Raw genomic sequence first — 15,796 nt, 5'->3', positions numbered from 1 at the left:
TTATGAAACCAAGTATAGCTATTTAGCGTTTTCTTTTGTTTGCTATATTTTAATGTGTAAACCACTTCGACAAGTCCATTTACTGCAGTTTGACTGCTACCCATGTGGTAGGTAGGGAGACCGTGTGCTTTACTGTCTAAACCAGGATACTCAAGATGGAAAGGTTGTGCAATATATTACTTACACTGGGATAAAAAGCAAGAACCAGCATATATGGTCATACTGTGTATAGATGACCATATTTTTTATTCTTTGGTACAGATTTGTATTGATTAAAAATGAAATGTGTTGGAAGATAGTACTTTTTCATTTAGTATCTCTGTTTTCAGAAATGATGTAGTATCAATATTACTGATTGTTTCTAAGTGTTTTATAAAATTTTAAGAGTTTCTGATTAAAAGATAAAAACAAAGCTTTGACCCAAACATTGAAAGGCAATTCATTTATCTCTTCTTCAGGCTCAGTAAACTGATGGCCTTGTAACTTTTAACCTATAGGTTATATTTTCCTATTTCTAAGTTATTTTGATGGGTCTTAGTTGGATCCTTCCTAGCAAAGAGATTTTTCTTATAGTTTTAAGACCTAAATGTGAAGTTCTTAGCCTAATGTCTGGCACATAGTGAGTACTCAATAAATGGTAGTTAATAAGAATGAGAAGAATAGGGAAGGTGAAAATAGTGCCATACTCAGATGTAGCTTCAGGTTCAAATCTAGTCACAAATCTTAAGTATTTTTCCTTTTTTTTTACTTTTCTGAAATAAAGTATAAAGTAGCATTTCAAATATTCATGGGTTAGAGATACTAAAAGTAGGACATCAGTAATAAAGTAATTTATCTAGTTAAATCTACAACTTTTTCCCGAGCTCTATTTCTTGACTCTCCAGAAGCCCCCTCTTGGTGGACCTACATTATTTTTTGTGCCCAGTTCTTTTATGCAGCCCTGTCATTTGCTCCCCCATTATGGGGCAAGTATGGAACCTGCTTGGGGCCATTTATATCTGATGGTTTGTCTAGGCATAATTATGAATGCTCGATTTTATTCAGACTTAAAAATTCATTTCCTAATAGTACATTGGCAAGTGTACTTTTGATCTTCAAGAGATCCCCAAAGATAGGAACTGAACTGTCTTTGTCGGTTCGTCAAAGATAGGAACTCTGTTCTGTTCATCTTTGAATTCCCGGTGTCTGGCACATAGTAAACGAATGAATGAAGTGGATGTATTTTGTTCCTCCCCTTCGTTTCTTCCTCCCATTTCTTCCTGGACTGGCCATTCAATAAAATTTTAGTGTTGTACTGTGAGAATGGAGAGTTTTATATTTACTCTAAATTAAAAAGCAAATTAAACTAAAAAAAAAGCATCAAGAGACTGGAATGGTTTTTATAAAATTCTTACCAAAGAAAAGAAAATTCTTTTACTTGCATGTACCCTTGCCATTTACTTTTGTTCATCTTTGTTATAGTTACCCTTTGATAGAAATGTTTCTTACTGCTCTTCTAGATAGTTTCTTGTGCTTTCCATATTTCTTTTTCTTTTTCAAATTTTCCTGGTTATGAAATCTAGAGAATTGACATATTGATATTACAAACTTAAGTATTTAGTAAAGGAATTAGGACAGCTTAGTAAGTAAGAAAATGTTTTATTTCTATGGAGAAACCTGTGTAGCTTTATGAGAATCATAGTATATTAGAAAAGGAGTAGCTTATTTAACTGCCTTTATCCCCAACATAATAATACTGTAAGTCTAGTTCTTCCTAATATGCCACCAGAATTACTGCCCCCCTCCCCCAAACAAAGCAAAACAAAAGCAGCTATCTACTTCGTTTTCTGCCAGGCCATTCCTTTGTAACCTGACCCTTATTTGCTGACCAGGATATATGTTGACTTAACAGTTGTTTCTGTGAAAGGGAACCATATCTTTTTAACCTGCTGATTAAAGGGAGGGGGGATTGTGTGTGTTTTCCCATCAACGTGACATGGCAGTCCTGGAATTAGTCTTATGTGAAAATGTCGCACAGAAGCTAGACTTCTCTGCAGTAGTGTCTATTAAATTACTCAAGTATGAAAACATACATGCACAAAATACCTATTTCTGCCAAGAAAATAATAAGCTTTTTAGCTGCATGTTAGCTTTTCCCCCTTCTGTCACTTGGTATTGAATTAAATCCTTCCTAGAAATCTAGATTGTCCTTGGCTATCAGTGCTTCAGTTGTCCTTTTGGCCTTTGCACACTCCTCTAACTCTCTACCTGCCTATATGCACACACACAAGTACTACTGTTTCATTTTGAATGAATGGACAGCATCAGCATCAAACATGGCACTTCAGCGGTCCATCTGCAGATCAGTGACCCAGGTTTTTTCATTCAGTCCAGCTTAGGCAGTGGTATGATCTTTTCAGTAATGTTACTAATATTTTGGGCTTATTTCTCATTGAGAGTTTAAGTAATGGTGAATTAAAACATAGTTTTAATTTCTTTGGGTTTAATTTTTTTGTTATTGCTTTAGTCTTAGATTTTACTAATTCTGTAGCAGAAAATCAGAACTTCTGGATGGAAAAATGCAAATGTGTTATAACTAAATTGTGCTGGATACAATAATAAATACTTAGATCAATTTTAGGATGCTTTGGTTTGTGATAATGAGATTGAGAAAAGAAGTGGCTTATAAAAGTGACATTTAAAATTCATGAATGTTGCAAATGATTTGGAAGTTAGAAATATAGGTGAAATTAAAAAATGTTAATTGGTAATACTGGCTATATTTAAAATCTACACTTGTTGAAAAAGTAAGGAAATAATTCACAACCATGTACAAGTTAATTTTTTTCAAATTAGATGCTAAATTGTGACATCATAATCTTAACCTTTTTGCATTTTATTTATAGTTTTTTTTAATTTTAGTTTCAGTCTGATGGAAGCAAACAAGAAGATAAAGAGAAAACGGTAAGAGACTAGAAAAATCCAACATGTCTGATTTCTCTATGTACAGCATATGCTTGAATCACCTGTGTGAATTATTTTGTACTCCACATTCTTAGTATAGCTTTTGCCATATCTTTTAAGATTGACAACTCCTATTTTTGAAGATTACCATGTTGAGAAAGGAAAAGGAATAATAAGATTCCCTCGTTCTCTTGCTGCCCCTTTCCTTACCTCACCTCATTGCTTCCTTAGATGAGAAGCACAAATACCCATTGTGAAAAGGGTGGTGATAGTGTGGGAAATTAGATGTGGTGTGGTAGATCAAGGAATGGCAGTTTTTCCAAGGCTGACATAAATTTATTTTGGGGGGGGATTAATGTGGACCTTTTACTAAAATAATTTTTCCTCCCTTCTTCTTAGGAAGTTATCCTTAGCTGTTTACTTAGCATTACTGACCAGGTACTTCTTCCATCTCTTTCTTTGATGGACTGCAATGCTTGTATGTCTGAGGAACTATGGGGAATGTTTAAAACATTTCCATATCAGCATAGGTAAATACATAATATTTTTGTGTTTTTAACTACTATTCTAGTGCATTAACCTCTAAGTGTTTAACTTTTCCTAATTCTTCATCTCATCATTTTTTAAGATACCGTCTGTATGGCCAGTGGAAGAATGAAACTTATAACAGTCACCCACTTTTAGTAAAAGTTAAAGCCCAAACAATAGACAGAGCCAAATATATCATGAAGTAAGTTTTAATTTATTTTTCTTCTTATTAACCTAAAGTATATCTGGATCTAATTTACTTTCTTCCAGCCAACTTATGTCTGAGCCTCAGTTCTGAGGAAGCCCAGGAGTATTTGCTTAATGGTATAGCCGATTATATACTGCAGATAGAATGACTAACAATTTTTGTGCTTTTTAGCTCATTTTGACTACCAAGTTAGTTTTTGTAGTCATGTTTGCATAGCTGTAAAATTTAATACTCCTCTAATGCATCATATTATAGGGTGAGTTTTTTTTTTTTAAAAGGACAGCCTACTATGGCCTTTGCTCAATTTGCATAATACATTTAATGGCTTATAAAAGGTGGTCAAAGTTCTCGAAATTTCCTCTGCCGAAAGTTACTGTAATAAAGATTTTTCTTGGAGTGCCCAGGTGGCTCAGTCGGTTAAGCTTCTGACTTTGGTTTTGGCTCAGGCTGTGATCTCATGGGTTGTGGATCCCGCCCTTCCTGCATTGGGCTCTGCGCTTAGCACAGAGTCTGCTTGGGATTCTCTACCTTTCCCTCTCCCTCTGCCCCTTCCTCTGCTTGCATGCGTGCTTTGTCTCTCTCTTTTTCTCAAATAAATAAATAAGATCTTAAAAAAAAAGATTTTTCTTTTTTGGAAGATCTAATGGAATTATGCAGAACTACCTCCTTGAGTCAACTTTTGAAAAATTTCTATTCTTTTCATTTGTGTGCTTTATTTTCCTGTTATTAAAGACATAGAGTGATGTTATTTTACTTCTTGGTAAACTGAAATTTAATTATGAAAATTGTATACTTCAGATTAGAGTTGGTTTATATGCTAAATACACTGCTATATTGCAAGTGTTTTCAGCAGGGCTATTGATTGTTATTTCCTTTATGTTTGTGCAGTGGTATGGTTATTTTAATTAAAATAGTTCATTTTCTGGTTTAACTAGATTTAATAGTATGCAATGATACTGTCTGCCCAGTGATACTGTCCCTTGTCACAGTCTGCTAAGGAAATAGGTGTGTGCACAATCACAATCTGGTTTAATAGTTGCTGTTATACAGTATATATAATGTTCTTTGGGAGGATAGAGAAGAGAGTGAGTTATTTCACCCTGTGAAGTTGAGGAAGGCGTGGAAGGAGATATACTAGAATTCATCCTTCTAAAAGAGTTCTGGTCTTCAGAATTCCTCAGATAGTTTCTAGCTTAACAACAGCAGCTAATATTTATGGAGCCATTAATACTTATTTGGGCCAGGCCCTGAACTAAGTGTTTTATATGGATTATTTAATAATACAGTTGACCCTTGAACAAACATGGGTTTGAACTATGCGGATTCACTTATGTGGTTTTTTTTCATAAATGTATTGGAAATTTTTTGGAGATTTGGAACAAATTTGAAAAAACTTAAAGACAAATCACATAACCTAGAAATATTGAAAAAATCAAGAAAAAGGTATGTCATGAATGCATAAAATATATGTAGATACTAGTCTGTTTTATCATTTGCTACCATAAAATATATACCAATCTATTCTAAAAAGTTAAAATTTAACAGAACTTACTTAACATGCACATTTGCAGACTGTACAGTGTGCCGTTTGTAGGCAAGAGAGATGTAAACAAATGTAAAGATTTAGTATTAAGTCATAACTGCATAAAACTACCTGTAATACTTACTGTACTACTGTAATAATTTTGTAGCCACCCTGTTGCTATGCAGTGAGCTCAAGTGTTGTGAGTATCCGCTTAAAACACTGTGTGATGCTAATCATCTCTGTGTGAGCAGTACATCTCTCCAGTAAATTGCATATTGCAGTAAAAAGTGATCTCTCATGGTTCTTATGTATTTTTCGTGTTTATTGTGATACCGTAAGCCTTGCATAACACCCTGGGACCCATACGAAATGCTTCTAGTGTTGCCGTTAAGTGCTTCCAAGCAGAGAAAAGTCATGACATTACAAGAAAAAGTTGAATTGCTTGATATGTACCATAGATTGAGGTTTGTAGCTGCAGCTATCCGCCGTTTCCAGTGTGAGGACTTTTTTTTTTTTTTTTGTAAAGGAAGTTCATGAAGTCATTGCTGCAGCTACACCAGCCGGTGTGAAAACCTTGTACTTTTGGTGAAATACCTTTTTATCTTGTATTGAAAATGCGGTTGTTACATGGGTACAGAATTGCTTTAAGAATGAAATATCTTTTGATTCTAATATAATTTGAGAAAATGCCAAGTCATTATATGACAACTTAAAGCAAAAGGAAAGTGAAGGATCAGAAGCTGGAGAATTTAATGCCAGCAAAGGATGGTTTGATAATTTTAGAGAGGTTTGACTTAGGAAAAAAGGCAAGATGACAGGAGACGCAGTTTCTGCTGACCGAGAGGCAGAAAGTAGGTAAGTTCCCAGATGCCATTAAAATCATTGAGGAGAAGGGATATCTGCCTGAACAGGTTTTTAATGAAGACAAAAGTTGCCCTATTCTGGAAAATAAATCCACAAAGGACTTTTATTAAGGAGGAAGAGCAAGCACCAGGATTTAAGGTAGGAAGGAATAGGCTAACTCCACTGTTCTGTGCAAATGCAGTCAGGTTTATGATCTGGAGTGCCCTTATCTATATAGCTGCTAACTCCTGAGCCTTGAAGGGAAAAGATAAACACCAGGTGCCGGAAAACAAATTGACACTGGACAATCTGGCAGAAGGTTCTGATTATTCTAGACTGCTTTTTGACTTCTTTTATGACATGGACCCTTCTATGATATGGGCACTGAAACTAAAGCAAATGATGGAAGAAGGATAGGTACCATATAGAAACATTTTTAAACAAGTAGAAAAGCAAAAAAGTCAGACAGAAATTACCAAGTACTTCCATAAGGTTTACACTGAGTGTGCCTGTCTCAGCTGCCTGCCTTCCACCTCCTCCGCCTCTTCCATTCTGCCATCTCCGAGACAAGATCAACAACCGTTTGTCTTCCTCCTCCTCTTCAGCCTTCTCAATGTGAAGGCAGTGAGAATGAAGACCTTTATGATGATCCATTTCCACTTAGTAGTAAATAATCATCGTGCTATACAGTTAATAAACTTATTTGTTGTGTTTGTGTGTCTTCGTGTGAAAATCTAACCGTATGGCAGGAACTATAGGAGATGTTTTTGTGCCCTCCATATCATCATGTAGGATATTGTGTGCAAGACTTGTATGGAAGTGGATAGCCTATCCTTACATAGGCATAAGGTGAATTGATATTTAACAAATTATGTGTGTTTGTTTTCTTACTGTTTTATAACTTTGCTTTCAAAGAATTGTATTATTGTATAGTATGCCTTTTTCATAATTGGACTAACTGCATTGTCAGCATATCACAGATAAGTGGTTTTTAAAAAAAGTAACAGTATTTCCAATACTGTATTATGAATATGACTGTAATGCTATATGCCATAAAAATTTGATAACAGTTCATTCATTAGCATATAGGTTAGGCCACCATGAAGCAATCGTTTCAGTTATACTAGGTTGCGATAAAGCAATCATGTTGTTGTTGCTTTGTTATCAATGCGTGAATCATTATACATGTAAATAAATATGAATTTCTTTTTCACATTGTCTTTTCATTTTTGATGTCTAGTATTAGTGATGCATATAACATCTACCATGTTTTGTATCATATAGGATAATATTGGTGTAGGTACTGACAGACTGTTCATCTTGTAAATAGACAATGTAAACTTAACAGTATTGACAAATACAGTACAGTACTGTAAATGTATTTTCCTTATGATTTTCTTAACATTTTCTTTAGCTTTATTGTAAGAATATAGTATATAATACATATACAGAATATGTGTTAATTGGCTGTTTATGTTATTAGGGAGGCTTCTTTCTGGTCAGTAGTAGGCTATTAGTAGTTAAGGTTTTGGGGAGTCAGAAATTATACACAGATTTTCGACTGTGTAGTGGGTTGTTGCCCCTAATCTCTATGTTGTTCAAGGGTCAGCTATATATTAAATATTATCAGAGCTCTTGAATCTGTGTCTTCTGCTCTCTACTGCTACTAACATATCTTTTATCTAGAGTATTATGGTACCTTTATTCTTTATTTATTCTTTCTTCAAGATCCTTTGGTGACTAACCATTGCCTGTGGGTTATGTGTCAACCTTTATGGCATGGTGATGTAAGACATCTTTCATGATCTGTCCCTCCCTATTCCCCTTTGCCTGCTAATTCTACCTCCAGCTGCACTGAGCTCAGTTAAGTTTCCCTGAATGTGCTGTGGTCTCCTTTTTCTTTGCATATATTTTTCGTTTCTTCTGTTTGTACAGGTTTTCCCTTATCTCTTTTTCCTCTCTCCATCTGGTGACCTCATCATCCTTGGAGGGTGAGGGCTTCAGTATTAAAGCTCCTCACGAAGCCTTCCGTAACACATACTGCCAAGCACAATTGACTGTTCTTTGTGCCACCACTGTTTCATATGCATGTGATGCTATCATACCACTTAGATATATTGCTATGATTATTTTTCTTTTATCTAATTATCTAATCTTTTGAATAGTTTATACATTCACATGGCTTACATTTCAATAAATATAAAGAGGGTAGATAATAAAAAGTCTCTCATCCCATCCTCCATTCACTCAGTCCTCCTAAAGGAAAAAAAGCAGCCACTGTTTAGTTTCTTAATCCTTCCGGAGATTTTGATGTATGTATAGGTGAATACAAATATATTATTCTCCCCCTTTGTACTATTGATAGCATGTAATAAATACTGTTCTGTAACTTGCTGGATTTGTTTAAGAAGGTAAGGTTTAAAAAATAGGTTAAGTCAGTCTCTCCAGCTGGACCAAGCTTGAGAGCAGGAGCTATTATTCATCCTTGTATTCTGAGTGCTTAGCTCTTTGCCTGTTATAGAAGACGTTAATATGAATGAATGAATGAATTAATAAAAATACATATCACTGAAGAAAATGTGTAGAATTTTTAATGTACTTGGATTTTTGTTGTATTTGTTAGTTGTAACTATTTCACCAGGCTTGAACAATATGATTTTGGTATTGATTAAACTTTGTGTTTTGGGAATGGAATGTATTCATTTATTACTTACAGAATTTCACAAGTTTTGATTACTGTTTAAAAAATGAATTTGCTGTAAGGCATTCAGTAATTCATTCAACAGATGGTCATTGATTGTGTTCCATATGCCAGACACCGTGGTAGCTTGAGGGTAAGACATAATCAAGAAAGTATTCCATTTATTTATTTATTTATTTATTTATTTATTTGTTCGTTCGTTCATTCATTCATTCCCCTCCAGGGTGGAGGCAGAAGGGAATGGGATAAAAGGTATAGAGAGGAAGGTTTTGGCAAGTAGGGGGACCACCTGAAATAGTAGTGTCAGAAGTAAGGACAGATGGTAGTAAGTTTGAAGGTAGAACAGAGTATAGCCAAAGTTTCAAATTTGGTAGGCCTGTCTTTTCTGTGGGAAAAAAGGAAACTGGGCTGTGGAGAATGGGAAAGGGAAGCAGTTGATGATGAAATAATTTTGATTTATGGGTCAGTTTTGTTTACTTTCAAAAATTGTTTACATGAAAACCAGGGAACTTCTTCTGTCAAGGAGTGTAGCATTAGCTATTACTCTATTAGGGTAACTGAGACAGATCTATGAGGTATTTGATTGCATTACACTGAATTTGATACCTAAACTGATAAATGAGTGCTTCTAAATCTAAAATAATTATGATTTTGGGATGCCTGGGTGGCTCAGTTGGTTAAGCATCTGCCTTCAGCTCAGGTTATGATCCCAGGGTCCTGGGATCGAGTCCTGCGTTGGGCTCCTTGCTCAGCGGGGAGCCTACTTCTGCCTCTGCCTGCCGCTTCCCCTGCTTGTGTGCTCCCTCTCTTTCTGACAAATAAATAAAATCTTTTAAAAAATAATTATGATTTTCTTCAAGAGGAGTTTTATGTACTTGTAGAGTACGTTAAGAGTTTTTGCTTATTAAACTATTAATATAAAATGGAAATGTATATATTATAAATGTTAAGCATTAATACAAAATCTTAATACCCTTTGGGAGGATGCCTAATCAAAATAACTTAAGGCCTACAGTAATGTATATGAAGAGTGTGGTGGTTTTACATGGATCCATTTTGGATACTTGGGAAAGAATTTTTTTTTTGTTTGGTTTTTTTATGATATAAAAAAGCTAGCAACATTATAAGGAAAATGACTTAAGATGATCTCTGCCACCTTTTTCTCCCCTTGTAGGCGTCTAACCAAGGAAAATGTGAAGCCTTCTGGAAGACAAATTGGGAAGTTGAGCCACAGCAATCCAACCATTTTGTTTGATTATGTATGTTTTGAGGTTAATATTATTTTAAGGGATTTTTCTTTTTGTTGTCTTTAAATCAGCACAAGTAGAAATGGAAGGATGAAGTTTTAAAAATGATAGTTTTAGGGGAAAAAATCTTTAGCAAATGAAACATTGTATAGTTATTCTAAAAATAAAACAGCATACAATATATTTAACACATTAATCTACTTTTTTGGTCAGATGTAACAATGCTACTGTTAAACAGTCTAACATTGTCTTATTTACCCCATGTTGATTTATAAAAATATTAATAAAGAGATGCATTATTTATTGATTTTAGTTGTTAGAAACATTTGAATAGCATTTCATTGTGATTCAGGCGTAATACTTTCATCTTTAGAAAGAGAATTTCTAAAAGACATTCGGCATTTATCATTCCAGAAGTCAAATTATATATCCTGGAATTATTTCCTAATTGGAGAATGTAGCCTAAGAAAATATTTCCTGAGAAATGATAGAATATAATAGGTTTTATATAAATACAGAGTAGAAGGAAGCTACTTTAATTTTAAGCATTGTTTCTTTTGAAAAATAAAAAGGATAGCCATTATTTAGCACAGCAGTTCCCTTTTGATGAGTTAATGCCGTCTGTTTTTTGTTGCTATCTTCCAGATCTTGTCACAAATACAGAAGTATGATAACTTAATAACACCTGTAGTAGATTCATTGAAATACCTCACTTCATTGAATTATGATGTTTTGGCCTGTATCCTTTCAAGTGAAGTAATACATAGATTTCACATTTCATAGATCTTAATGGTGAACATTTATTTTCATTCTTTTTGTTTTTCTTTTTCATTCTAAGGTTCCATTAGTAACCAAATGAGTTTAATTCCATTGGCTGATCTGAAGGTTGGCCAGTCAGGAGTTTGTGTGTGTGTGTGTGTGTGTGTGTGTGTGTGTGGTGTATAGGGAGAGAACAATGTTAAGTTTACTAAACATGGTAATATAGGTGGAATCTGTCTTGCTTGCTGAAAGTTGGAAAAGTTGATATTACAGTGAGTGTGATTTTCAATAATCTGTAATAACTTGAAGCTAACAATTTTATTTTTTTCCAAGGTGTGTCATTTTGTTTTTGTTTTAAGGGTCTTTGTTAGAGATAATAGTGACTTAAAAATTTTCCTTAACGTGCAAAAGATTGTATCATTGAAGCTTTAGCTAATCCAGAAAAGGAGAGAATGAAACATGATGACACAACCATCTCAAGCTGGCTTCAGAGTAAGTGTTTTTATTTTTCTAAGTATGAAATTTCCATCTGTTGTAATTGCCATGTTAAGTATTCTATTGCCAATGCTAAGAGCCTGTTTGTCAAGAGGTCTTGAGAATACCTAGCCACTCAGCTTGCTCTCAGAGTGTTTAGGTCTTTGGCTGTGTAAGGAGGTTCATATAGTACTTATTCATTTTCCAACTCAAGAGTCCAGTATTGGCTGTGATAGAACTTGTGCAAGCATTACTGGGGAGATAATAAAAATTCCCTTCTATTATTTTAGAGGAATTACTCTTAAGGGAACTCTTCTCCTTTCTCTCCTTTCCATCCTGAGGTTGCAGTCCTCTTTAAAAGAACAAAAACGTGGTTGTTAACAGAAACCCTAACCTTGTTTTGTTTTAAATTTCTTGTGCTTTTGATTTCTAGCAGTGAGTTCCCTTTTCTTTCACCCTATTGTGTCTGATAGCTGAATCTTGTGGTAGCTCCCCATTGCCCTTTAAAGTCTGAAATCTGCATTAAGTCATACAAGTAAGTTCTTTTGGGATCAGGTCCTTACTCAGTGTATTGGGCTCATCTTTTGCCCCTCCCCAGTATTGTAGGTTCCATTAATACTGAACTTGTACTTTCCATGGCCTTTTTGTACATGTTTTGGCCTCTACTTGAAATACCCTTCCATGCCTATTCATTTCCTCCACCACATCTACTTATTCATTAGACTTCAGCTTAGAGGTCACTTTTCTTCAGAAAACTTTCCCTATTATTGCTCCTACCCAAAAGTCAGAATTAGGTGCTCCTCTCTGTACTCCGATGGAACCTTTTATTCATCATCGTTATTTCAGCTTACTTTTCTGTATCCCTTATTAGACTGTAAGCTCCTTGAGGGCAGGACCTGTGTTTCGTCCATTATCGTTTAAGATGCTCAGCAAATAATTGGTTGAAAAAGCTACAGATCACTTGATTTTACTAGGATCTCCTCTTGTCTTGACTGGGGTTTTCTCCCTACTCATGATAAGGATTATTGGTTAAAATTGGTCTTGTTTGCTTCTTGGTCTGGCAATGGTTTACCTATTTCCTTGCCTCTCCACAACTAGTAGCATGTTTCTAGATGAGAGATTTTTTGTGTGTGTGACTCAGACATTAGAGGGACAAGTGTTTTGTTGATCATTCAAGTTTACCGAGTGATCTGCAGGATTTTGTTGTGGCCTAGTTAATTGTTGTGGCCTAACAGGCTCTGGAGTCAGGCCATACAGCTTTGAATCACTGCTCTCCCTCATACCAACTGTGTGACATGAACACGTCACAGTTGCATGATATATCTGTTCTAAATTTTCCTCATCAATAGGTTTATACCAGCCTGAGATGATTATTTCAAAAATTAAATGAGTTAATTAACGTAAAGTGCTTACTTAGTACAGTGCTTAGTGTATGTATGCTCAGTAAATATTAGCTATTATTAATTGTAAAACTTCATTCAGTGGCATCAGCAGTACAATTATTCCTACCTCATTTTGTTTTAGAAATTGAGCTAGTTGAGAAATGCCACTTAATATTGTGTTTTTTTTTTGTTTTATGAACTGTTTTTTAAAAGCCCTATTTTTTTATTTCATATAGGTCTGGCTAGTTTCTGTGGTGCAGTTTTTCGTAAATATCCAATTGATCTTGCTGGTCTTCTTCAATATGTGGCTAATCAGCTAAAGGCAGGCAAAAGGTATTCTTAGCAAATTATATGTAAATGAAATTCAATAATTAGAATACTTCTGGTGGTATTGGGATATTGAGATTGCTATTATTCTGAAAAACTGTTTTGTAGGCTTAAGTAGAATAGTCGCTCACTTATTTATATGGAATTCTTTAATTAAAAGAAACTGTAATTTCATACATAAACACTTTTTTTGCAGAAAGAAATGTAATACTTGGCTATATATGTAACTCATTAAAAAGACAATTCATTTTGACTACCTGTTAGGCTCTGGAGAAAATAGTTTATATGGTATATTGTAAATCCTCTTATGACAAAATGTATTGCATTATTGATTTGCTGCTGGACAGTAATTGGCCTTTGCATTAAGCATATGGTAGGAACATACTTATTTTGAGGGTGTATACAGTATTTTTAAAACACAATTTCTTTTGAATTTGAACTTCAGAAATACGTACAGCTTACATACCTTTTGGACAGTGTCCTCTTTTCTTAATACTGGGTTTTATTATTTTATTCTGGACCAATATCAGTGTTTAGAGTTTGAATTAGTATGTACATTAAACCTTATCAGCAGTAGACTGACTAGAATCAAAGAACTAAAAGTTGTTTTCCAAAACTTTCTGGTAGAAAGCAAACAAAAATTTGTAAAGCTATCTCTTGTTCCACACAAGTATTACCTAAGTAATTCTTGACAGATTATTATTTTGGATTAGGGAGCACTTTAGATTTAGGATTTTATCAGCATATCACTTAAACTGTGTGCATCTGTCCACCATTCCTACGCATTTTGCTCTCCTGTGTCTATGGGCCAGGAGAGTATAACATTATTTTTAAATCTATAACTCAGTTTTCTATACTGTGAATATAGTTTTTAATTAAAAGATAGTTTAAAGAAAAAACATTTTATTGGTACTCGTTGCATACTAATTTGCGTGAGGGCTCTCTTGTTTTCATAAACTATGTTAAGGGAAGGCAAGACAAGTTGAGAGAGTAAGCCTTAATAAGAATCTTCAGAAACTCTGCCTTTTGTCTGTTATTAACTTGTGTCTTGGGTATGTCTGGCTTTACCTTTGGAAAAACATCTGTATTTGTTTTGTAGGAAAGAAGGTTTCCACTTTATCTTCATTACTTAACTAATTAAAGAAGATCTTAAAAGTCATAAGTTGTTATTTTCATTGACAGTCCTAAACTTTGAGAATTAAAACATATAACTATTGGCACATAACAGATTTTCTTAAGGCTGTCGTCTTAGGCTCATGCACCACAACTTGGAACTTCCTTTCCCTTCCTTTTTTCCTTTCTCCTCTCCCTCACTCCCTCCATCCCTTCCAAGTGTGTGTGATTGTTTAGAGAGATGGCTCATACCATCAAATATATGTATTAGCCACCTTGTACTGGAAGATAAAAAAATGCTATGAAGAAGTGAAGGAGATGAAGAGTTCACTTAAACCATGATGAGCACTGAATAATGTATGGAATTGTCGAATCACTATATTGTATGCGATTTAAAACTAATATAAACTATATGTTAATTATACTTGAATTAAAAAATAAAAACATTTAAAAAATGTTACTAAGGACTGTTGGGTGAACTGCTAAAAATGAAGTATGGACTATGAAGTATTATATCAGTGTTAGATTTACTAAAGTTCGGTAACTATGCTGTGGTTGTTAAGAGAATAGCTATATTCTTAGGAAATGCACTCTTAGGAAGTGCATTTGGAATTTTAGGGGTAAAATGTGTCCTTAAAATGATGTTGCTTACTAAATAAGTTACTCCCAAATGGTTAAAAAAAGTGTGTGTGTGTGTGTGCGTGTGTATGTGTGTGTATGTAGAAAGGGAGGGAGAGAGAAAAAACACAAATGATAAAGTGAACAGGAGTAAGAATGTTAATAGTAGGTGAAGTCAGGGTAAAGGGTATATTGGTGTGCTTTGTACTATTTTTTATCTTTACATCCTATCTGTAAGTTTGAAATTATTCCCAAGGAAAAATTTAAAATAAACATAAACCTATTACATGCCCCAAATATTTTTCACTGTAGTTCTAGGAATGCAGTTTTTCCTTAAAAACCTTACTCCAGGCCCTTCCCCTTCATATTTATATACAACTAATTTAGGGATTCTCAACATATTAATTATAATATATACTGTCACTTTTATGTTTGAAGTTTGAACTACAGACTGTTTCTTATTTTTTCTAAATAGTTTTGACCTGCTTATATTGAAAGAAGTGGTACAAAAAATGGCAGGAATAGAAATTACAGAGGAAATGACAATGGAACAACTAGAGGCCATGACTGGTGGAGAGCAACTAAAAGCTGAGGTGAGAGTTGCTAGTTTTTTTAATCAACTTTTTAAGTTCCAGATATATGCATGCTCATACTAAAGAATCCAGAGAGCACATAAGTATATGAAGCCAAATATCAAAGCTTTATGTACCCTTCCTTCATTACTGCCTTTACCTCCCTTTCAAAAATTGAGATGTACTGGTTATTTTAACCCTTTCAGAAAGCTGGAACAAAGTATAAAAGATGGTGTCACATCTATAAGAGAAGTAAATATCAAGTCTTCTATGGTCCTTGATATCTAACTGGTATAAATCTGAACATAGTTACTCTGTCATTGAATCTGTTCCACATTGAATAAAGAGTAATCCTTTATAAGGGACTGCACGATAGAAAATGGAAAATATGCAGAAGTTTAAAGATAATTGATAGTTATCTTTAAGCCAGTAACTGTAATCGACAGCAGTGTCACTAAAATAAATTTGTGAAGAAAGGGAAGGAATGTAAAGTTGTTTATCTTCAGGATTGTAACTGAGCCTTTTCTGTGTCTTTTTCCAATCAGATAGCATGTGT

At 34.3% G+C, this 15,796-nt stretch overlaps 1 protein-coding gene across 9 annotated transcripts in view; it reads left to right on the top strand.

Moving 5' to 3' along the window:
- The window catches only part of THOC2 (THO complex 2), a 112,663-nt gene that overhangs the window by 68,049 nt on the left and 28,818 nt on the right, over positions 1–15,796 (top strand). For 5 of the 9 annotated variants that reach the window (XM_034649962.1, XM_034649958.1, XM_034649961.1 and 2 more), the window contains exons 13-20: positions 2,902–2,943; positions 3,343–3,473; positions 3,572–3,673; positions 9,923–10,019; positions 10,641–10,734; positions 11,166–11,246; positions 12,847–12,943; positions 15,144–15,261. In XM_034649962.1, coding sequence (XP_034505853.1) covers positions 2,902–2,943; positions 3,343–3,473; positions 3,572–3,673; positions 9,923–10,019; positions 10,641–10,734; positions 11,166–11,246; positions 12,847–12,943; positions 15,144–15,261 — 762 coding nt within the window. The remainder of the gene's footprint in view (positions 1–2,901; positions 2,944–3,342; positions 3,474–3,571; positions 3,674–9,922; positions 10,020–10,640; positions 10,735–11,165; positions 11,247–12,846; positions 12,944–15,143; positions 15,262–15,796) is intronic. The other 4 variants (XM_034649966.1, XM_034649965.1, XM_034649960.1 and 1 more) reach the window with 1 other exon arrangement.

The sequence above is a fragment of the Ailuropoda melanoleuca genome, chromosome X (assembly GCF_002007445.2).
Source record: "Ailuropoda melanoleuca isolate Jingjing chromosome X, ASM200744v2, whole genome shotgun sequence".
Classification (NCBI taxonomy): domain Eukaryota; kingdom Metazoa; phylum Chordata; class Mammalia; order Carnivora; family Ursidae; genus Ailuropoda; species Ailuropoda melanoleuca.
This window is presented reverse-complemented; position numbering and strand designations above follow the sequence as displayed.